Source organism: Corythoichthys intestinalis, chromosome 18 (assembly GCF_030265065.1).
Source record: "Corythoichthys intestinalis isolate RoL2023-P3 chromosome 18, ASM3026506v1, whole genome shotgun sequence".
NCBI classification, from domain to species: domain Eukaryota; kingdom Metazoa; phylum Chordata; class Actinopteri; order Syngnathiformes; family Syngnathidae; genus Corythoichthys; species Corythoichthys intestinalis.
The window spans coordinates 13,068,803-13,093,379 of NC_080412.1; the positions used below are offsets into that span (position 1 = coordinate 13,068,803).

At 39.2% G+C, this 24,577-nt stretch overlaps 1 protein-coding gene across 1 annotated transcript in view; it reads right to left on the reverse strand.

The window, feature by feature from the left end:
* Positions 1-1,641: 1,641 nt before the first annotated feature.
* The window catches only part of pds5b (PDS5 cohesin associated factor B), a 60,857-nt gene continuing 37,921 nt past the window's right edge, over positions 1,642-24,577 (reverse strand). The window contains exons 27-35 of the mRNA XM_057820701.1: positions 14,488-14,620; positions 14,297-14,416; positions 14,131-14,193; positions 13,897-14,042; positions 5,706-5,778; positions 5,227-5,636; positions 4,940-5,020; positions 2,253-2,352; positions 1,642-2,185 (exon numbers count right to left, since the gene is read on the reverse strand). Coding sequence (XP_057676684.1) covers positions 2,153-2,185; positions 2,253-2,352; positions 4,940-5,020; positions 5,227-5,636; positions 5,706-5,778; positions 13,897-14,042; positions 14,131-14,193; positions 14,297-14,416; positions 14,488-14,620 — 1,159 coding nt within the window. The 3' untranslated portion in view covers positions 1,642-2,152. The remainder of the gene's footprint in view (positions 2,186-2,252; positions 2,353-4,939; positions 5,021-5,226; positions 5,637-5,705; positions 5,779-13,896; positions 14,043-14,130; positions 14,194-14,296; positions 14,417-14,487; positions 14,621-24,577) is intronic.

Sequence of the window (24,577 nt, forward strand, 5' to 3'; positions counted from 1 at the left end):
ATATTATTAGACATCAATTATTGATTCTAAGCTAAAAATGACAGACATTTCGAATAACAAATACGATTACTTACCTTTCTTATGTCTAGGTTGAAACAAAAGCGGTTGCGCGACGTCTGTAAACAGGGGTTTCCAGGGTAAAACAGACAAATAAAGAATGGTTTTGGGGACTTATTGCGCCATGAATCCGCTATGGCAGCATATAGACAGTTCTTTTGACATAAAATACAGCAGTTTATTTTAAAGAGGGGCGCAAGAGCAGAAAATGCTTTTTCAGCCTTGTGTTTTCCACCATATACATATTTTAATAAATGGTTTTTAAGGACTTCAAATGTAATAATTGTGATAAGTTCTAAACATATTGCTGTCCCACCGAATTATATTGAAATAAGAATCAATCAGAATGCTTGGCTTTATTAAATGCTTCATTGAGTGAGTCCACTCAAATCCACTCAAGCTGCTCACTTACACACAATGAGTTGCCACTGAAAACTAAAAGTCCCAGCGAATTCTGGATCATGAGGATTTGCCATTGGGAAAGGCCAAATTGGCTTCTGCTGGGCATTTTAGTTTTAAACGTTTATTTCTACACTGGAGTGCCACGTCAAATTTTGTTGATGACAATGTTCATTCATTGCTGACAATGACAATAAAGTTTGATTTTATTCAATTATATTCTATTCTAATCGTTTGTCAATCATTGTTAACTTTAATAAGCACTATTATGAAATTAGAAGGATCATATCTCCAGTTTTCCGTTGTCAATTGGTGCCAAATTAAGTATTGGAGAGAGGTTAAAATCCACACTTTCGAGTCATGTTGTGGGCAGTGTTCGATGTCAAATACTTCAATTTTTACGGTGCTTTTAAGATGCCACGTGATTGATCAGGCTGGCGTGATCATGGAACGGCAAGCTTGCGTCTGATTGGTATACTGTAGTCATGTGATTATTGTTGCGACGTCTCATTGGTGAAATTGGTTGAGCTACTAGTCTTGGCATCGCTGGAAAAAAAAAAAAGAATAAATGTAATATGTAGAATCGAGAGGTAAAATGTAACGACTCCTGTGTAGCCCAAAGTAGTGGAGTAATAGTAGTGTTTTTTCGTCACAAATCTACTCAAGTAAAAAGTATGGCACATTATTCTCATAAAGTTACTCAAGTAAATGTAACGGAGTACATGTAACGCATTACTTCCCACCTCTGCAAATCCAATAGCAGAAATGGGCCTTAGTGGAGGTAAGAAATCCTCATGTGGCACTTTGTTTTTGTCAGGTGCACGGGCGTCATCATTATCAGCTCATATTTATGATGCCATTTAGGGCTGATTGGTGGCAAGTGGAAGCAAACAGCTGAGACTCCACGGATGCACTTTCAGTGTCATCGACCTGCAGTTGCTAAGTAACACTGGCCTCTTCTTAGGCATAAAACGCATGCACACATGAATCCTGACTACAAGAGTATGCGTGTTTACCCAATGGCAATAAATGACCATTAACTCATTGGCTGCCTTTGATGGCGATAGACCATCTATTGAAGTTCATGGATAGCATGTCGTTTTATACAGTATTGTTATCATCAGAGGTGAAAGAATCTTATCACAAGGTACAAAATTCTAAAAAAAAAAGTAAAAGTAAATTAACTGTTGTTTTGTACATTTTTTAATTCACTGTAAAAAAAAAAAAAAAAAAAAAGTCATAATGTACAAGCTGTAAACAAAAAAGTTTATAAGCAGACGGCACAAAAACAGATTTCATATCTCATGGAGGAGGATGGCGATGATGGAACACTTGCTTTTTCCTTTTAATAAAAATAATAATAATTATAATAACAATAACAAGGTGAGCGCCCCCTGCAGTCAGCATCCAACACGACAAACATGAACACAGAAAATGCACAAAAAGACTATTTACAAGCACACGGTTTTGTTTTTTGTTAAAAGTGAACGTCTAACTAACACGTGGCCAACATCAACACGGCGGCAGGAACGCAGGAAGTAGAAAGCGGGACGTAGTAGTGTGCACGTGTGGGTGTGTACGTAGGGGGGGGTGTGGGTGTAACAGTGTTGGCAAAACGCATATGAAAAGTGGAAAAAGTTCATGTGTTCTGTCCATATTTCAATTTTCATTCCTCGGCTCCCGGTCTCTCGCCGGCTCATCTTCTTCGGCCCGCCAACTTTTTGCGACCCTGGACAGGAAAATATTTTGTTGTCAAACAGTGTTGAAAGTACTGCACTTGAAATGATGTGAACAACCTTGGGTGTAGGCTCCTCCTCTTGCTCCTCCTCATCCTCCTGGTCTTCTTCTTCCTCAGAGTCATCTTTCGCAGCTGCTGCCTTCGACCGTCCTGCGCGCCTGAAACAAACGAATGAAGGATTTGCCATCAAATAAAAGCAGCCTCTGCCAGCAGTCAAAACCTATGGAAGGTGGAGCTTGTATATTCAGTTTTGTATGTTTGTGTTCCACATAACAAGAACGGATAACGGAATTATTAAAATGATATGCAATGGTGATTAAATTTAGGGTAAGGAGGTCAAACAGGTCAGAAAAGCAACTTTGCGATAACTCATTTAAACTTGCAGAATGTTTGTAATTTGAAAGGAAAAATGCAATTACATTTTTAGGTCATGTGAATCAAAGTGGTAAGAAAAGGAATTTCACTATAACTCAAGAAGGAATAAAGGGTTGTCAAACTGTTTGTAATATGAAACGGAAGAGGTCCGAAAAGGCATTTCACAATAAGTTGTTTCATACTTAAAGCGACACTAAATAACTTTTCAGTTTTAGTCAATTTTAGCTACGCCGGTGGATAAAAGTGATATCATGAGATAATCGTTATTGTCAGCCTTGTATCGCGAATTGTATCGTATCGTGAGGTTCCCACTCCTAATCTATATACAGTGTATCACAGAAGTGAGTACACCCCTCGCATTTCTGCAGATATTTAAGTATATCTTTTCATGGGACAACACTGACAAAATGACTCTTTGACACAATGAAAAGTAGTTGGTGTGCAGCTTAGATCATAGAGTTAATTTATTTTTCCCCTGAAAATATAGCCATTAATATCTAAACCCCTGGCAACAAACGTGAGTACTCCCCTTTGAAAAAAAACGTACATCCCTAAATGTCCAAATTGAGTACTGCTTGTCATTTCTCCCTCCAAAATGTCATGTGACTCGTTACAGGAGTGCTGTCAGCATTGCTGCAGAGATTGAAGAGGTTAGGGGTCAGCCTGTTATTGCACAGACCATACGCCGCACTCTACATCAAATCGGTGTGCATGGCTGTCACCCCAGGAGGAAGCCTCTTCCGAAGACGGTACACAAGAAAGCCCGCCCGTCTCATAAGACCATGGGACATGGTTCCAGTAATCCATGTGCTTTGTTGACATGTCTTCAGCAACCTGTTTGCCCGCTTTCTTCTAATTAAAAATATATATTTCTGTTTTAGCCTCTCACCCTCCCTCCAGCAAAGCAGTGCGGCCAAACTGTCCAGCTTGAGTTTGGTACTTACAGTAATGATGATTGACAGGTTTGTAACTTTGATCTTGCCACAGAAGCTTGGTAGTAGGACTGTTCCATACGACAATTTTTTCTCCCGATTAGTCAGCAGACTTTTTTTTAACGATTAGTGGACTAATCTATTCAAATATTTTTATTTTTTTATTTTTTATTTTTACTAATCTAGCAATTAAGTTTTTGTTGGCACTTATTAATTCGCAAAAACATTTTGGAACACTTAAATTCTTTATTAAAGTACAAATAGACATGTGAATAACAATAAGGTCAAATGCTGATAGCATTAACGAGTGCAAAAGAATGGAATTTAAACAGATTCAGAAACCTGACTTCACTTTTCCAACATGATTCAAAACATTTCTTAAACAAATTATCTAGCATGAATATTATAATATACTCCTATATATAACAGTATTATAACAGTTATTCATTGCCAATCAGATTTTTCATAAAGGGTGTCATTTGAGAGTAATTCTTAGTGTAGAATCTGAATTCTGAAGTATGTGAGATTAACTCCAGAAATCGTTATTTCTGTTGAACATGATGTGCATTTATTTTGAAATGTTCACCGGAAGCTAAACCGCTAACCGTAAGCTTTACACTCCGAAGAAAAAAAAGCACACTTTTTGTCATTGCATGTGGTGTCAGTAATAGAATTTTTTTTCATGTGCAAATGCTGTTAACCAGCGCTTTTTCATGTTTAAGTGTCACCTTTTAACCGCATGTTTGCATTTTGGAGAAGACTTCCAATGTTTTATAGGCTAAAGTTGGTTGTCTTTTTTCCCCATTAGCCTCAATGTAGCAATGCTAACGTTTACAGTGTTTAATATGTGTTTCCTTATTTTGTATGTCTAAACTTTAATTCTACGGCGTGTTGATAACCAATAAACATCTGTGAAAGGAACTGAAGTCTCATCTGCCATCAATGCACACACACAAATGTATGCATACACGTGGCAATAAAACGCATCCATGAAAATTACTGTTTTCAGCAGTGTGACTGGATTTCAGTGGACTCACTCAATGAATTTTTTGACATTATTCTTGCTTAAAATTAATTCACATTATGAAGGCAACACAGTGGGACAGTAACATGTTTGGAACTTTTATTCAAAAAAAACTTTGGGAATCGGCTCGGGACTCTGTATCGGCAGATTTCTCCAAATCAGGTGACTGACTCGGTGCAAAAATATGCGATCGGAACATCGCTAGTTCATACCATCCTCCTCGAAACTGTTTAGTAAAATTGATACACACCCCTTAGAGTCCATCAACTACTTGTAAGTTGTTTAATCACAAAAGTTATAAATGTATGTATTAAATGCAGCTTTAAAGGGATTGTCCACTCTACCAAATATGGTGATGCTTTGAATTTGGCTGCTTAGTTTGTAATGGAATTATTTATTGTAGTGTTGTCTTACGTAGGCTTCTTGGGGGAAGGTTGAGCCGACTTAGGCGGTCGGCCTCTCCTCTTCTGTGGCGTTGACTCAGACACGTCGGAACTAGTAGGCGCACAAAAACATGGAAACCAATCAGATTTAGGATTTTATTATGCATTGAAATCTTACTCTTTACTCATTGGCTGCCATTGATGACTCTAGACATTCTATCATTTGCCTCTCCCACTCTAAACGGTTTGGACAGCTATCCTCGTCAATGGCACTGCTAGCTAGTTACCCACACAGTTAAAGTGTCACTTCCGTGTCACCTTTGCGAGCGTCTCGGTGTCCGCGCCTGTCGCCCCGCTCTGGTCTTAACTTCCATGTTCTCGGTGCCGTCGTCGTCGTCCTCCCCCTCGTCGTCCTCCCCCTCATCGTCCGCTCTCTCCTCCTCTTCCTCTTCATCCTCGGGGGGAGGCGCGGCCTTCTTGCGCCCCCTTTTTCCTTTGGCAGGTGAGGAGTCCTGATTGGCCGCCGCTTTTGGGGGCCGCCCCCTGCGTCCCTTCTTGGGCGGGCTGTTCTGCTCGTCCTCAGGGCCGTTGTCCTCGTCACCCCACTGGTCCTCGCACTCCATGGCGGCGGTTGCCTTCTTGCGGCCGCGTTTGGCTTTGGGTTTGATTGTGTCACCGTCATCTCCGGACGTCACGCCCCGTTTGCGACCTCGAGGTTTCTCGCTCTCCTGAATAGACAACAAAAGTGCTTTTTTCTTTTTCATCTTTTCTTATTGCGCCACATTTAATGGCGCTACCTTGTCCGAGCTATCCGCCAGCTTTCTGCTATAGTCCTCGTTCTCGCTGTGATCCATTTCAGTGCTGTCGTGCCTTAAAATAAAGAAAGAAGGCAAATTTGTTTATATAGCACAAATCAACACAAGGCAATTCAAAGTGCTTTTACATCACATGAAGATCATAAAAATCACATTAAATCAACAGAACGTAAAAACAAATACAATCGAAACAGGAAACAAAATTATTAGGGCTGTCAAAATTTTTAATCGAGTTAATTACAGCTTAAAAATTAATTAATCGTAATTAATCGCAATTAATCACAATTCAAACCATTTATAAAATATGCCATATTTTTCTGTAAATTATTGTTGGAATGGAAAGACACAAGATGGATATATACATTCAACATGCGGTACATAAGGACTGTATTTGTTTATTATAACAGTAAATCAACAAGATGGCATTAACATTATTAACATTCTGTTAAAGCGATCCATGGATAGAAAGACTTGTAGTTCTTAAAAGAAAAATGTTAGTACAAGTTGTAGAAATTTTATATTAAAACCCCTCTTAATGTTTTTGTTTTAATAAAATTTGTAAAATTTTCAATCAAAAAATAAACTAGTGGCCCGCCATTGTTCATGTCAATAATTACTTACACAATGCTCATGGCTGCTGAAGCCTATAAAATCATTCGCACCAAAGCGCCAGCAGAGGGCAGCAAAACTCCATAAAACACAACAAGTGAGCGTTTCACTGTACTGTCATTTAAATCTGTCTGAGCGGGGCATCTGCGTTAATTGTGTCAAATATTTTAACGTGATTAATTTTAAAAATTAATTAACGCCCATTAACGTGATAATTTTGACAGCCCTAAAAATTATACATAAAAATCACATTTAATCACTAATAGAATTAAAAAAAAAAATAATAATGATACTACTACATACTACAACTACGGATAATAATTGAAATCAGCAATGGAGCTAAAGCACAAGAGGAATAGAAAGAATATACCGTATTGGCCCGAATATAAGACGGCCCTGATTATAAGACGACCCCCTCTTTTTGAAGACTCAAGTTTGAAAAAACACTTTTTGAACACCATATTATTGTTTATACAGAAAGTAATTACAGTACATCTGAAACAAATGATTATAACAAAATATTTGAGAGAAAAAGCATGTTATTTTGCGTCATTCAAATCTTAATATCTCACCATTTAAATATGTAGACTAAAGTGCAATCACATTCGTAAATGAATGGCTTCTGGTTTTTGAAATGTAAATAAGCCAATCTATTGTGATAAAACAACAAAATTGCAATAACTGCATTAACCATCAAAGTGAAGTCTAACTGTAACTGTAGTATTGAAACAAATCTGAATAAGGAAAAACATTGCAGTAAAATAATGCAAGCTGGTTAAACTTGAGTAGCTGAGATCTGTCTTGATAGAACATCACTCCAATGATATCTGGCGCCATCTAGTGTCGTGAATGCGTATAACGTCTAGACCGTGAATATAACTTTTTCAATCTCATTTCAATGCACAAAACACCGTCTTATATTTGGGCCAATACGGTACATTGAAATATATAGACAGTTATGGATATCCAGTACTAAACAAAAGTTTTTTTAGCCTGATTTAAAGAAGCTAACAGTTTGAGCATACTTCAGACCTTCAGGTAACTTGTTCCAGAGGTATTTGTATTTGTATTTGTATTTATTTTGATCTCCATTAGTTGTAACAGGTACATCTACTCTTCCTGGAGTCAATTCAGCCTGCTCCGTTCAAACATTTACACCAGTGCTTGCCTCACCAACCAAAATGCATACGGAAAAAATAACAATAAAAAATCCCACACCCACCCCCTCCCCTCCCTCCCTATCCATACACTCACACACACACCCCTACATATAAATGCACATATAGTACAGACATACACATTACATATATCTCTATACATATCTATATACTACATGCATGTACATGTACAGAAAAGACCCAGTCTTTGTTTTCCTGACGTTCATTGAAGTTATCTGGCTCATGGCGGTTAGTTATTTCGTTTCAGAATTCATTACTAATTAAATGTCTCTTCAGAAGGAACTTAAACTGATTTTTACTGTTTGCAGAAATAATTTCAATTGGCACAGTGTTCCAGCCCAACATCGCTCTATACATGACTGAACTTTTTCCATGGTTTGTTTTGACATGAGGCAAAATGAATCTACCCCCCATGGCATGACGGGTCTCATGTTGATGTTCATCAGAACTTCGATATAATTTTTGGAAAAGTACCTTTGGAATTTTAGTCGTAACTATATTTCTCGTAAAAGTAAGCAATGAAGCCGTAAATCTGTCTTTAACTTTTAACCAGGACAATGTGTTGTGCATCCAGTTTACGTTAGTTCTGAGTGAACAACGAAGCACACACCGAGCTGCTCTATTTTGGACAGTTTGTAAAGTTGTTATATGAGTTATAGCGGCACATGACCAAATATCAGAGCAGTAATCTAAGTGTGACAACACAAGTGTCTTTGTCACATCTGCTCTCATATTAAGAGGCAGCATCTGGGAACATCTTCTTACCATTGAAAGACTTTGACCCATTCTGCGAAGTACTTTACGAATATGTTCTGACCAAGATAGTTTATTGTCAATCTCCACACCAAGAAGTTTAGTCACCTGTACCTGCTCAACACTAGTGTTTTTGACAACTAGATGTAGTTTGGGTTCAGTTAAAAGACTATGTTTGGTTCCAAAAACAATACTTTTTGTCTTGTCCACATTTAGTACTAGTTTGTTAGTCATAACCCAATCAGAAACATATTTTAACTCTTCCATCAAAACATTTTGAATTTCTTCGACTGTAGTTTGTGATGAATAAATTGTTGAGTCATCTGCGTACATGGCTATTTTTGCTTTTTTTAACACCAATGGCAGGTCATTAGTATATATAGAGAACAGGAGTGGTCCCAGGCAGCTTCCCTGTGGTATACCACAGTGAACATTTTTCCAGTCCGATAAGCTCCCATTAAAAAAGACAGCTTGCCTCCTGTTTTCAAGATAACTCTTAAGCCAGAGTAGTGCTGCTTGACCAAAGCCATAACATTGCATTTTTTTTAACAGGAGGTTGTGATCAATAAGATCAAAAGCTGAGCTAAAATCCAGCAGTACCGCTCCTGCCAGCCTTCTGTTATCTAATGCCGTTAGCCAATCATTTGTCATCTGTGCCAACGCTGTAGCGGTTGAATGCCCTGCTCTGTACGCATGTTGGAAATCTGTATTTAGATTATTATCTGAGAAATATTCTTGAATTTGGTCAAAGACAATCCTTTCCATAATTTTACTCAGAGCAGGCAACAGACTGACCGGTCTACTATTAGGACCACAGAAAGGTAAGGCTGCACTTTTTTGTAATGGCACAATTTTAGCTGTTTTCCAAGCATTTGGATAAACTCCCTTATTAAAAGTCAGGTTTAGAATGTGAGTAATGGGAACTGCAATGAGGCTTGCAGCAAGTTTCAACAATTTTGGATCAATATTATCTACACCTGATGGCTTTTCTTTACATTCCAATAATAATTTTTCTACCTGGCTAATAGTAACATTAACAAATTCAAAGTTGCAAGTTTTCCCTTCCATAATACAATTCCTTATGAGAAGCTCTGCTTTTGAGTTATTAGTTTCTCCCATGTCCTCTCTTAACCTACCAATTTTATTACAAAAATAATTGTTTAAGTTATTGGCTATAACCATTGGCTTTGTGATAAACTGACCCCCTAATTCCATAAATGATGGAGTGGATTTAACGTTCCTTCCCAGCATACTATTCAGAATGCTCCATAATTTTTTGTTGTCATGTTTTCCATTTATAATCAAATTGTTATAGTACACCTTCTTTTTCTTTTTATTTAATTTAGTAACATAGTTTCTAAGTTTCCGATATATCTGCCAATCTGTTTCATAATGAGAAACATTTGCCACTCTTTTAGCCTCATCTCTTTGTGCCATGCAGTCCTTGAGTTCGGTATCTATCCAACCAGCTCTTACTTTGCTCACTGTACGCTTTTTTATCGGGGCGTGTTTATCACTCACCTCTAAGAACAGCTTGTTGAAAACTTCAACTGCAACATCTGGATTCTTACTAATCAACACTTCATCCCAACAGATATTACGGACATCCTCGATAAACCCATCTTCAGTAAAACTTTTATATGACCTTTTAAATATAATTTTATGCCCAGCTTTAGGAACGCTGGTTTTCCTCACCATAGCAATGAGGTTATGATCACTACAGCCCACTGGGACTGATATAGCTTTAGTACAAAAATCTCCAGAGTTAGTAAAAATATGGTCAATCAAAGTAGAAGTCTTAGATCCGTCACTCCTACAGTCTATTCGCGTTGGTTTAGTTACCAACTGTTTTAAACCACATGCCTCAATAATAGAATGAAGCTTATTTCTTAAAGGACACTGTAATAAGTTCCAGTCTATATTGAGGTCTCCCATAATATAGACTTCATTTTGATTGTCACACACGTTGTCTATCATAGCACATACATTATCCAGGTAAGCAGAATTTGCATTGGGTGGACGGTAACAACAGCCAACCAGCAGTGGTTTTAGATGTGGAATGTGGACTTGAAGCACTAATACTTCAATCTCAGGTAACATTAAATCCAATCTAATTTTTACTGGTATATGCTCCTGTATATACATGGCTACACCGCCACCCCTTGCATTTCTGTCGTTTCTATATATGCAATACCCTTGTATATATACTGAGGAGTCTTCAAATGATGAATCAAGATGAGTCTCAGTAATTCCTAATATATGTAATTTGCCTTCAACCAAAATATTTGAAACATCTGTTAACTTATTTCTGAGGCTACATATGTTTAGATGTGCCACCTTTAGTCCCTTCTTAGGTAGTCTTGCTAAATTCACCATTCTCGGTTATTAATGTTGGACCACTCTAACCACGAAAAAGCCACAACTTCTGCATTGGCATTTATAGTTGCTGGGTTCAAATTCAACCGCCATTTCAATACACAACCGCTCACACACACACACTCACCCCTCCCCTTTACCCCCCCAAAGTCTATAATCATAGTGAAACTAGTGCAGTAATTCTCTCCTTATTGTCCTGCTATACAAATAATATATTAGTCCATCGTTCTCATATCATATATGAAAGTTCCCTCAAATAATTTCATCGTTAAATATACAGTACATCCACCAGTCACTGTCCTCCAGTGACTAACGTCACGTCTGATCGCATGGTCCTTCACCCAATCAGCAGCGCTTACGGCTTTACCATGTGACCGACAATGCGGAACCAAAACAGCCGTACTAATCCTCACATGGACAGGCAAATGGAAAAAATAATGTCTAGAAAAGAGGGAACTTTGGGATAGCCGACTATATAATGACACATTTTAGCATTGCTAGCATTAATTCGAGCAATCCATATCGTGATTCCATCTACTCTGCATTCTCCCGACTCTTGAGGAACAGCTCCAACTTCGCCGGGTCGTCAAAAAACTTGTGTTCATGGCCCTTGGATACTTTTATAGTGGCCGGGTAGATCAGAAAAGCCATGAAACCAGCAAGTCGAGCCTTTTCCATGACAGGATAACAGCATTTACGTCGGACCCGTGTTGCCAGGCTGTAGTCAGCTGTGAAGCGGACCTCTTTTCCTCCGATCACAAGTGGTGAGTCCCTCGATGCTCTCAAGATTCTTGCTCTGTCCGTATATCGTAAGCACATGAAGATCATGGTCCTCGGTTTTGTGGCTGCATTGCCCCGTGAAGGCCCAATGCGGTGCGCTCGCATGATCTCCGGTGGTGAATCTTTAAGCGTTGGGAACCAAAGTGGTATCTGAGCCGTGATGTAATGTAAGGCATTAGTACTTTCCTTTCCCTCACAAAGGCCGTGCACGACAATGTTGTTTTGTCTGCTCCGATCTTCTAAATCAGCTAGCTTTGTCTCCACAGCTGTCATGGTTTTGGACAAAGCTGTAGAGGCCTGCTCCACTTTGGCCGTGCGAGTCATTAAGTTTGTGTTAGCCTCCCGTAGTGCCTTTGTCTCTTCTTTGATCTCTAAGAAATCTGCTCGCAATGATTCCAACCTTTGCTCCAACCGTGCAAATCTTTCCTTTGATGCATCCTCGGCCTTGGCAAAATATTTCTCAAGAGCAGTTTCAATAAGCAAGGTTAGCGTTTCTGGAGACGCCATCGTGGCCTCGCTCTCTGTGGCTCTCTCTGGTAAATTTACTTTTCCACGCGGCATGTGTAGCATCAAAAGTTTTCCCAAATCTTTCAGAGCTGGTGTTTAACACAAGCAGCTTGCCGGTGCCAGCCAATCCAATGTACCAAACCTGGACTACTTTATAAATTGAATCATGCAGGAGGAGAAGCGAACGGAGCTACTCTTGGGCAGCCATATTCAGGTGAGGAGCATAATAACTAAATGCTGCCTCACCCTGCTTTGTTCTTGTTCTTGGAAGTTGCACTAACTTTTAATGTTACCATTTCAAGTTTTGCTTACCCAGAAATTTAGGTTTTGTCCCAAATCATGATAATTTAAGTTAGCACAACCAATTTTATCAAGCAAATTTAATACAAATGAGTTACAAATACTCAAAATAACAAGTTACTGACAAAAACTTAAGCTTGTGCTTAAGCCTGTTGCAATATGCAATAATTCCATTTATCGCGCGATGTAAAAAATGAAGGCGGTAATTTTTCCGCTGCAATTTATCGCCTCGTGTGCACGTGTGTGCGCGCGTGCGGCAGACGTGCTGTTAAAAGTTCGGATTCCTCGTTACCAACTGCGCAAAATGCATCTTCGTTCCAAGTCCGGCAAAAACTAGCGCCGGAGCCAATCGTTCCCATTATATCCTGTTGTTCAACGTATACCGGCCGCATCAGTGCTCCGGAGTGACTGTGGACCATCTACAGCGTGCCGGTGTCGTTGACGTGTGGGCGCTCCCGTCAGGAGTGACATTTCACGCGGGTGGCTGTTTTTCGGCACAACGCCGGATATTTACAACGAAGTCCGCCAAAACATTGTTACCGACTAGGCTGCTACAAACAACCTCGCTTTGACAATAAACAGCTGAATGAAATTAAGAGCGCTGTGTCATATGCTGGTGTTGTGTAGTAATGAGCAGACGTGACTTCAGCGGTGCTTGTTAACTTTTTTAATGCGCGCACACACTAGATATCATGAAATGGCACAGGCCATTGGCACAGAGTGATTATGGGTTACGTAGTCCATGTACTACATCGATGAATTCTAAACTGTCATGACTGAATGGAAGTTAAGAAGGCCAAATCATTCCATACCAGTGATTACAGATAATGTTGCAAATATTGTTAATTCAGTACGTGACACAGATGGATTCGGACCACAAATAGGATGTCTTGCTCATGTAGTAAACCTAGCTGCTAAGAAAGCTGTAGCAATCAACAGTGTGCCTTGCCTCACTTTACAAACAGTAAAGATTGTTCTCAGCACTTTTGTACAAACATTTTTCAGATCAGTAAGAAGTAAGCACATACAGTAAATATTATGCACTAAAATGCATGTTTATATGATGGCAATTTAATTTTTGCTCGCTAGCAAAAAAAAAAAAAAAAAAAAAAAAAAAAAAAAAAAAAAAAAAAAAAATTGTTATTTTTTTTTACAGAGCATTAAATGTATTGAATCGGATCGAAAATTGTGACCCCCGTATCAAAAATCGTACCAAACCGTGACTTAACTGTATCGTTGCATCCCTATGGAACACCATTGCAGAAGCTATGACGGGGAAAAGTTTTCATTTGCCTAAATGCTTAAGTTATTAAGTGCAATTTTTTTCTCTCTCTTTTTTTTTTTTTTTTAAACACATTTTATTTATTCTGTGGTGCTGTGCGGTATCAATATTGTTTTTTTTTTTTTTACTTAAGAGGCATGGTCTATTGTTTTTAGTTGTGATTTCTTAAAAAGTATTTTTGAATTTATCTATTAATGTATACTGTATTCTCACTGTGTTATTGTAAATTGGTTAAAAAAAAATTGGGGGGGGCGCAATAATATCGCATATCGCAATAATTTATGAGAATAATTATCGCACACTAATATTTGTTATCGCGACAGGCCTACTTGTGCTTACTTAAAATTTTAAGTTAGCATATTGGAAGTTTTTTTTTTCAACAGTGTACCTGGTCTTGCCGTGCTGTGGCGAGCCGGGATTAGACGACGAGTCGTCGTTGCTCCCCGTCTCCATGCGGGACGATTTGCTTTGGATTTGCTTGCCGGCTGATGACAGTGGCTTGTTGACGGCGCCCAGGACGTTGGCGGACTTGGGCTGCGCAGAAGCAGACGTCAGGACGCTGACAAAAAAAAAAAAAAAAAAAAAAAAAAAAACAAAAAAAAAAACAACAGTACACGCTTACCTTTCCTGGCGAGAAGAAGGATTTCATCTCAGGCGGAAGGTAATTTTTTGTGTTGCTGAAATTCTGAAACAAGAAAATCATTACATAACTGAGGAGAAAAACAATTCTGTTCATCCGACCTCCAAGTTTTACTCCAGAAGTGTGATGTTATTGTGATGGTAGCAACCTTGTCGGGCTTGGTGAATAAAGTGGTGGGCAGCACGGGGTCTTTGGGCGACTCCAGACTGTAGGTGGTGCTCTTGGACATTATGATGTGCATGGCCACGTCGCACACTGTGTACATTTTCTGCCAAAGGCAAGTTTTTGGGAATGAGGTCAACCGTCGACAGGAAGCTGCACGAAGGACGCGACGCGTACCTCGTTGGTTTTGGAGTCGGTGGGTGACTGCGCGTCTTTCGTGTGCTTGATGTTCTCCACCATCTTCCTAATGAAGGCGTGGCTGTTGTTCTCGTTCTTGGCCATGATGATTTCCAGCACGAACCACAGAGCTCTGAGAGGGAAATACAGATAAAGAATGAGCGAACGTAGCCTAGATTTGGAAAACTACGCGCTTTACAGGCCGCCATTGAAAGATGAGCATTCACAGCCAGTCACTCCAGTTAAAATGAATTGGACATTTTCATTTGAAAGCTGAGACTGGACTCCTTTTTTTTTTTTTTTTCTTTTTCTTTTGGAAATTATCATTAGAGCTGTCCCGACTCGCACAACATACTGTCGACGATTGATGAGGAGTTTAAAAATAAAAAACCAAAAAAACAATTGAAAGCATGTGTGCAAAGTTGAGATGGCGGGGGGCTCGGGAGGCAAGTTTCGAGCGGGAAGAGGACAGCGGGGACAATACAGTAGCGTGGCAACGATTAATCAATTAACTCGAGTAGTTCGATCAGGAAAAAAGCTTCGAATCAAATTTTGCTGCTTCTTGTATTCGTTTAATTACAGTGGCATTGTAATGGTTTGTTTTGAAAGTGTTTGCATTTAGTTTTATTGATTGGGTGAATATACTGCCCTCTAGTTGCATCAGTGACTATGACATAATTCATTTAACATGGCTTAATCCAGCTGCTCCCTGTTAAGACCAACATGAGGTACATTTTTGTTTAAGCGAATGTTTTTTATGCATCCGTAATTTAGTTTATAGTATACTACGCCATTTTTTGTGGGAATATGTGTTTGAACGATTTGTCTAGAGCACTGTAAGAAAAAAAAGTTAGCATTTAAGCTAGCTGATTTTTGCTATGCAAGTTAACCAGTTATTCTCTTGTTGTACTTAGATCAGAGGTCATTAACCTATGTCTTGCGAGCCACATCTGGCTCAACTCAACAACTGGTCACACAATCTGGTTTAAAGGGTTTTGGGGACAACAGGGGTATTGCGGATATTGCGATAACTAGATAATAATAATAATTAGATAATAACCTTTGATATGTGTGGAAATCATTTAATGTTGTGAATCAATCGTTAAAGTTGTTAAAAATTGCTCCCGTTATTGCAGTACTTCCCTTCCATCAACATGGCGTTATCTTTAATATATTACCACAGGTAGAGGAATCAAGGAAATCTAGACATTCTCTGGAAAAACAGTATTCTTGTTGTGAAAAAAGAAAAACCTAAATCATCTTGCATTTCAATGTAAAAGTTGATTTCCCGTGCTAATGCTAACACAAACATGAAAATTTCACTCCACATGGGAAAGTTCCCCTCTGCGTAACAGTTTACATAGTTTTCAGTTGTCGCCTTACCCCTCTATATTTAAAACTAGCATTTAAATATATGTTATAATGCAATGACATAATCAATCTCGTACTTAGATATGCGATTTTATCCATTTTCCCATAAACGTCGCAATTACCGCTGTCAGTTCCATTGAAAACCACTACAGCGCTGCTTGTGCTTGGAAGTTGGAACTACCCACACCCTACAGGAACCACATGAACACCTGCGGCGACATCAAAGAGTGTCGCGACTCTCTTAATACGGCTCTGGGCCACTGTTATTTACAAGTTCCCTGGTTGCGGTTTCCACTTCCAGGAAATATATGCAGTGCCACACCATGATCCTATTTGTTATTTTTCCAAGTGGTGAGTGCGCAATAATTGTAACATACCAAGTAACGATGTCAAGCTTTCGTTGTTTTCTTAAGATTTATTTCAATCGCAACTCGGCAACTGCTTGTAAAAGCTGAACGTGCCCTCACTCTGGCTCCGGCATGATGCGTTCAAACTCGCTCACGGTAAAAAAAAAAAAAAAAAAAAACGGTGATCACAAAGCCAAGCTGGCAGCAGAATATGTAAATATATATACTAGTATATACAGTGCTTTGCAAAAGTATTCGGCCCCCTTGAATCTTGCAACCTTTCGCCACATTTCAGGCTTCAAACATAAAGATATGAAATGTAATTTTTTTGTCAAGAATCAACAACAAGTAGGACACAATCGTGAAGTGGAACAACATTTATTGGATAATTTAAACTTTTTTAACAAATAAAAAACTGAAAAGTGGGGCGTGCAATATTATTCGGCCCCTTTACTTTCAATGCAGCAAACTCACTCCAGAAGTTCAATGAGGATCTCTGAATGATCCAATGTTGTCCTAAATGACCGATGATGATAAATAGAATCCATCTGTGTGTAATCAAGTCTCCGTATAAATGCATCTGCTCTGTGATAGTCCTAGGGTTCTGTTTAAAGTGCAGAGAGCATTATGAAAACCTAGGAACACACCAGGCAGGTCCGAGATACTGTTGTGGAGAAGTTTAAAGCCGGATTTGGATACAAAAAGATTTCCCAAGCTTTAAACATCTCAAGGAGCACTGTGCAAGCCATCATATTGAAATGGAAGGAGCATCAGACCACTGCAAATTAGGCCTGAACGATATTGGAAAAAACTATTGCTGCGATTTTTTGGGGGTTTGCGATATTATATTGCGATATTAATATATATATATATATATTAAGCCTGAACGATATATCGTTTAAACATCGCCATCGCGATGTGCGTGTGCGCAATAGTCCCATCGCAAGCACGTGCGATAGTTTTTCTTTTTTTTGATCCACATACGCCTCACTTTCTGGTCTGCGCACAGCCTCCTACCCTCCCTCTCCCAGCCTTTTGATCCTCTCAGTCACTGCGGCACAACAATGGCTTTGATCTGGCCAAAGAAGCAGACTTCACACGGGCATCTGTCAATCATCGTTGAACTTGTTAAACAGTTGCAAGGAAGCCACGCTGGAATGAATGTGTGTACTGTGGGGACGTTGGAGACATTTAAATGCCAGAAGTGATCATGAGGAGTTTGAAATTTCTACATGTCACTTCAACGATCACAGCTAAAGTAGATAAACAGAAGCATTTAATAAAGCCAAGCATTTATCTGCTACAGTACTTTATTCTTGTTCAAAAATGATTTGGTTGGACAGTTATGTTTAAACTTATCATAATTATGAAATTTGAAGTGCTTAAAAACCATTTATTTTTATACATTTTTTAAATCACTTTGGGGGGGGGGGGGGGGGTGAGAAAAAAACATGTCTTATACACGGTGACCCAAAAAAAAGTTTACACTGCCATAATACAACTTAAATGCCATGTTTATTCATCTTAGAATTAGAATTGAATCACAAATTATACGTTATTGTAAAGAACATGTACAGTACACTCTATTTTTCAATGTGTCCTCCCTTAAGTGTCACAACAGCCTCCAGGCGCCTGCGGAACGCTTCTTTATGTACGATGCTGTCATCTTTTCCCAAGATCTAACAATGGACCTCTCCAAGGCTGCCACAGCAGTTTGTGGCTTCTTACAGGCACTGTCCTCCACAGTTGCCCATATGCTATAATCCAGGGGATTGAGATCTGGACTCTGGGGTGGCCACATATCACCTTGTCAATCAACTTTTTGGTCGGCACAGATCGGCACTTCCAGACCCAGGTTTTCGTGAGGCTGTTCCAATATCTTTCAGCTTCTTTTTAACTTTGTAGACTGCATATCTGGATATTCTCAGATTTGCTGTAATCTCAGTAGGTGTCAGACCGGCACGCAGCAATTCAGGTACAGCTAAAGTTTTCTTCATTTTCAGCAGAAGCACAGGAATTGTAGAGACGAGAGATTACCAGCTGCATTGAGTGATTAATGAATCACTTAAGCATGACAGCCTATTTAGATATGTTTCAATGGCTTTTAAACAAGCAGTCAACTGAGTGTAAACTTTTTTTGGGTCAACCTGTATGTATCTCTTTCCAATGCTAAATCTGAATAAATACATTGGGCACAAAAAACACACACACAAAAAAAAAATTAAAATGGGGGGGTGGGCTACTTTGCGGTTTTTCACTTATCGCGGCGGGTTCTGGTCCCCATTAACCGCAAAAAACAAGGGATGACTGTACACTGTGGTGATCTAAAGTCTTTCCAAACAGCTATTTAAGTCATCTTGTGAAAATATCTTGAAAAAAATATATATAAATGTTTTTGAATATCGCAATATAATATCGCAATATATCGCAAACCCAAAAAAAAATCCCAGCAATAGTTTTTCCCAATATCGTTCAGGCCTAATATATCTATATATATTATATATATATATATATATATATATATATATTAGGGCTGTCAAACGATTAAATTTTTTTTAATCGAGTTAATTACAGCTTAAAAATTAATCGTAATTAATCGCAATTAATCGCATTTCAAACCATCTATAAAATGCCATATTTTTCTGTAAATTATATATATATTCTGTAAAATAAATTGTTGGAATGGAAAGATAAGACACAAGATGGATATATACATTCAACCTACGGTACATGAGGACTGTAGCGGGCATTTCACTCTACTGTCATTTAAATCTGTCTATGCTGTCCTCTCTCCGAAGCATCTACTTTTTCCAAAGCTAGACAGCTAGTGAACGACGCCTTAATAATCAGACTTCTTCCTTTTTCATCTGATTTATTAATAAAATGGCCTCAAACCATTGTCCTCTTTAGACCGTTGTAAAACTGCAAAAAAAAAGTACACAAGCATTGCATTAGCAACAACGTTAGCTTAGCACGCTATACAGGTTCACTAAACATAAACAAAAAGCGTCTCATACAAAAAAATATAACATGTCGCTTACTAACATAATATGTACATTCTTTACAACAACCATACTTACGGACAAATCTTGTCCAAGAATCATATAAGCACAATATTACAACGTAGGCGTCAACCCGAGACGTCGTGCAGCCATACTGACTGGCAAGAACACAATAAACCATGTCGCAAAGTGACCACAAGAGTTCGCTGTTAGACAGCACAAAAAGCCTTGCTGTAAAACTTACCAAAAGGCAGAATACTGTCTGAGCGGGACATATGCGTTAATTGCGTCAAATATTTTAACGTGATTAATTCTAAAAATTAATTACCGCGCGTTAACACGATAATTTTGACAGCCCTAATATATATACATATTTTTAAAGAAATTTTCACTAGATGACTTGAATAGCTGTTTGGAAAGACTTTAGATGACTCGCAATGACCAGTGTACAGTGAGCCCTCGTTTTTCGCGGTTAATGAGGACCAGAACCCGCCGCGATAAGTGAAAAACTGCTAAGCTGCGCCCCCCGCCCCCCAAATTTTTATTTTTTTTGTGTGTGTGCTCAATGTATTTATTCAGATTTAGCATTGGAAAGAGATACATGTCAGGCATGTTTTTTTCTCACTTTTTCCACAAAGTATTATTTTAAAAAATGTATATACATATTAATAAATGGTTTTAAGCACTTCAAATGTAATAATTATGATCAGTTTTAAACATAACTGTCCAACCAAAATAATTTTTGAACAGGAATGAAGTACTGTAGTAGAAAAATGCTTGGCTTTATTAAATGCTTCTGTTTACCTAACATGGCTGTGACTTTTGGTGGACATGTAGAAATTACAAACTCCTCATGACCACTTCTGGCATTTAATTTATGTCTCAAACGTCTCCACACGCACACACATTCATTCCAAAGCGGCTTCCTTGCAGAAACTGTTTAACAATGATTGACAGCTGCTGTGCTGTGATGTCCGGCTTCTTTGGCAAGATCAAAGATACAAGCATCGTTAACTTTAATAAGCAAGTGCTGCAGTGACTGTGAGGTTCAAAGAGCATGTGAGGCTCTGCGCAGACCAGAAAGCAGGGCGTACGTGGATTAAAAAAAATAAAAACTATCGCACGTCTTCGCGATGGGACTATCGCGCACGCACACATCGCGATGGCGATGTTTAAACGATATATCGTTCAGGCTTACTGCAAATCTACAAAGACCCGGCCGTCCTTCCAAACTTTCTTCTCAAACAAGGAGAAAACTGATCAGAGATGCAGCTAAGAGGCCCATGATCACTCTGGATGAACTGCAGAGATCTACAGCTGAGGTGGGAGAGTCTGTCCATAGGACAACAATCAGTCGTACACTGCACAAATCTGGCCTTTATGGAAGAGTGGCAAGAAGAAAGCCATTTCTCAAAGATATCCATAAAAAGTCTCGTTTAAATTTTGCCACAAGCGACCTGGGAGACACACCAAACATGTGGAAGAAGGTGCTCTGGTCAGATGAAACCAAAATTGAACTTTTTGGCCACAATGCAAAACGATATGTTTGGCCTAAAAGCAACACAGCTCATCACCCTGAACACACCATCCCCACTGTCAAACATGGTGGTGGCAGCATCATGGTTTGGGCCTGCTTTTCTTCAGCAGGGACAGGGAAGATGGTTAAAATTGACGGGAAGATGGATGCAGCCAAATACAGGAACATTCTGGAAGAAAACCTGTTGGTATCTGCACAAGACCTGAGACTGGGACGGAGATTTATCTTCCAACAGGACAATGATCCAAAACATAAAGCCAAATCTACAATGGAATGGTTCAAAAATAAACGTATCCAGGTGTTAGAATGGCCAAGTCAAAGTCCAGACCTGAATCCAATCAAGAATCTGTGGAAAGAGCTGAAGACTGCTGTTCACAAACACTCTCCATCCAACCTCACTGAGCTCGAGCTGTTTTGCAAGGAAGAATGGGCAAGAATGTCAGTCTCTCGATGTGCAAAACTGATAGAAACATACCCCAAGCGACTTGCAGCTGTAATTGGAGCAAAAGGTGGCGCTACAAAGTATTAACGCAAGGGGGCCGAATAATATTGCACGCCCCACTTTTCAGTTTTTTATTTGTTAAAAAAGTTTAAATTATCCAATAAATGTTGTTCCACTTCACGATTGTGTCCCACTTGTTGTTGATTCTTGACAAAAAAATTAAATTTCATATCTTTATGTTTGAAGCCTGAAATGTGGCGAAAGGTTGCAAGATTCAAGGGGGCCGAATACTTTTGTAAGGCACTGTATACAGTACATAGACACACACACACACTGTATGGCTGTCGTGGAATCATATTTTAAAATATGTTGGGTGTTTTGGCTCTCTCGGTCAAAAAGGTTCCAGACCCCTGATTTAGATCCTCATTTATCCATTTTTTTAATACCGTTTGAGGCTCAGATATTTTATTTTTAAATGAAAATGAAAGTGCAATTCTGTATAGTTTGAAGAAACACTCGTGAATATTCTGCAACGTATAAAATGTTCCTAATCCAATTATGTGATTATTCGAACTATCTACTTGATCGATTAATTGACTACTAAAATAATTGATAGCTGCAGCCCTACAATAAAGTGAAAAAAAGCGAACCGGAGTGTCCAAAGTATGCTCTTAGATATACAGTGGTCCAAATAAGTATTTAGTCAACCAATAATTGTGCAAGTTCTCCCACTTGAAAATATTAGAGGCCTGTAATTGTCAACATGGGTAAACCTCAACCATGAGAGACAGAATGTGAAAAACCAGAAAATCACATTGTTTAATTTTTAAAGAATTTATTTGCAAATCATGGTGGAAAACAAGTAATTGGTCAATACCAAAAGTTCATCTCAATACTTTGTTATGTACCCTTTGTTGGCAATAACGGAGGCCAAACGTTTTCTGTAACTCTTCACAAGCTTTTCACACACTGTTGCTGGTATTTTGGCCCATTCCTCCATGCAGATCTCCTCTAGAACAGTGATAATTTGGGGCTGTCGTTGGGCAACGTGGACTTTCAACTCCCTCCACAGATTTTCTATGGGGTTGAGATCTGGAGAGATCTGGAGACTGGCTAGGCCACTCCAGGACCTTGAAATGCTTCTTTCTTAAGCCACTCCTTTGTTGCCCTGGCTGTGTGTTTGGGATCATTGTCATGCTGAAAGACCCAGCCATGTCTCATTGTTAATGCACGTGCTGATGGCAGGAGATTTTCACTAAAAATCTCTTGATACATGGGCCCCATTCATTCTTTCCTTTACACAGATCAATCGTCCTGGTCCCTTTGCAGTAAAACAGCCCCAAAGCATGATGTTTCCACCCCCATGCTTCGCAGTGGGTATGGTGTTCTTCAGATGCAATTCAGTATTCTTTCTCCTCCAAACAAGAGAACCTGTGTTTCTACCTAAAAGTTCTATTTTGGTTTCATCTGACCAAAACACATTCTCCCAGTCCTCTTCCCTATCAACCAAATGCTCTCTCGCGAACCGCAGACAGGCCTGGACGTGTACTTTCTTCAGCAGGGGGACACGTCTGGCAGTGCAGGATTTGAGTCCCTGGCGGCGCATTGTGTTACTAATAGTAGCCTTTGTTACTGTGGTCCCAGCTCTCTGTAGGTCATTCACTAGGTCCCCCTGTGTGCTTCTGGGATTTTTGCTCACCGTTCTTGTTATCATTTTGAAGCCACCAGGTGAGATCTTGCATGGAGCCCCAGATCGAGGGAGATTATGAGTGGTCTTGTATGTCTTCCATTTTCCAATAATTGCTCCCACAGATGATTTCTTTACACCAAGCGTTTTACCAATTGCAGATTCAGTCTTCCCAGCCTGGTGCAGGTCTACAATTTTGTCTCTGTTGTCCTTCGGCAGCTCTTTGGTCTTGGCCATAGTGGAGTTTGGAGTGTGACTGACTGAGGTTGTGGAACGGTGTCTTTTATACCGCTAATGAGTTAAAACAGATGACATTAATACAGGTAGCGAGTGGAGCATTTTTAGAACTCCTTAGAAGAAGTTAAACCTCTTTGACAGCCAGAAATCTTGCTTGTTTGTCAGTGACCAAATACTTATTTTCCACTCTAATTTTGAAATAAATTCTTTAAAAATCTAATAATGTGATTTTCTGTTTTTTTTTCCCCCACATTCTGTCTTTCATGGTTGAGGTTTACCCATGTTGACAATTACAGGCCTCTCTAATCTTTTCAAGTAGGAACATTTGCACAATTGGTGGTTGACTAAATAGCTATTTGCCCCACTGTATATATACTGTGTATATATTATATGAAAAGAGGGTTTCACTATCGTGTGCACCTTTGTAAAGCCGAGCTTGTGTACCACCTAGGTGTATTGTCGGAGGACGACAGAAGACAAAAAGCTGGAGGATCGTAAGTCCATATACACTTACTAAAGAGACGGTTTTAAGTTGCCATTATGTCCATCGTATTATCGTGGATCATTAAGTTGAATTTTTTTTCGAAGCAGCTGGTAACAGATAAAATCACAGTGATGTGTTTCAGCTTTGTGCATTACGTAGCTAACATTAACGGCGCTGTTCCAATCCAGTGACCGGTCAAATTGTGTAATCACGTTGCTAGTCGCACTGCTCTACGTAATGGAAACATGTGACAACTATTCATCTATTCTGCTCAACACCATCCAAGCGTATTTTCTCAGCTTCTGGGAGCATTGCAACGAAAATGAGAGCAAGCTTGATAGCTGACCATGTAGACCTGCTCACATTCCTTTACTTCAATGCTCAGAGAGAACGACAGAGATATGAGGAAAGTCAGAATTGTGTTAAATCCTGTTGGAAAAGTGTTCTGAATCTGTTTATTTTGCATTCACTTGCACTGGTGTGTTGTAATTAGCGGTGTGCAAAATTTCAGATTCTTAGATTATTCACGATTCGGCCGTGGAAGATTCGAGAACGATTCACAAACATCCAAATTCCGATTATTGAAATATGCCAAGTAAAGCGGAAGTACAACACACTCAGTGCGCCGCGCGGTCAATGAGAAACGGAGCGAGAGTAGCTAAACATCATGCTTCTCATTACCCGGCCCCTCGGGTAATGCCAATGCTCAACTCACGGCTCTAGCTCAACTCATGCCACGAGATAAAAAAACACAACAACATACCTGACTGCTGCCGAAAAGCTGCTACAAAGTAGCATAATGTTATGGTAGATATTATTTATATAAGACCAGATGCATTATTGATTCGGTAGCGTTAGCAGCACACCTACAAAAAGCTAGATGTTGGCGTTAGTAAATGGCCGCCATCTTAAAGCAGTACACGTCCCTGCAAGGCTGTTGTAGCGAACCTTCCAAGCAAACCTAATTAACTTTTTATCTAAAA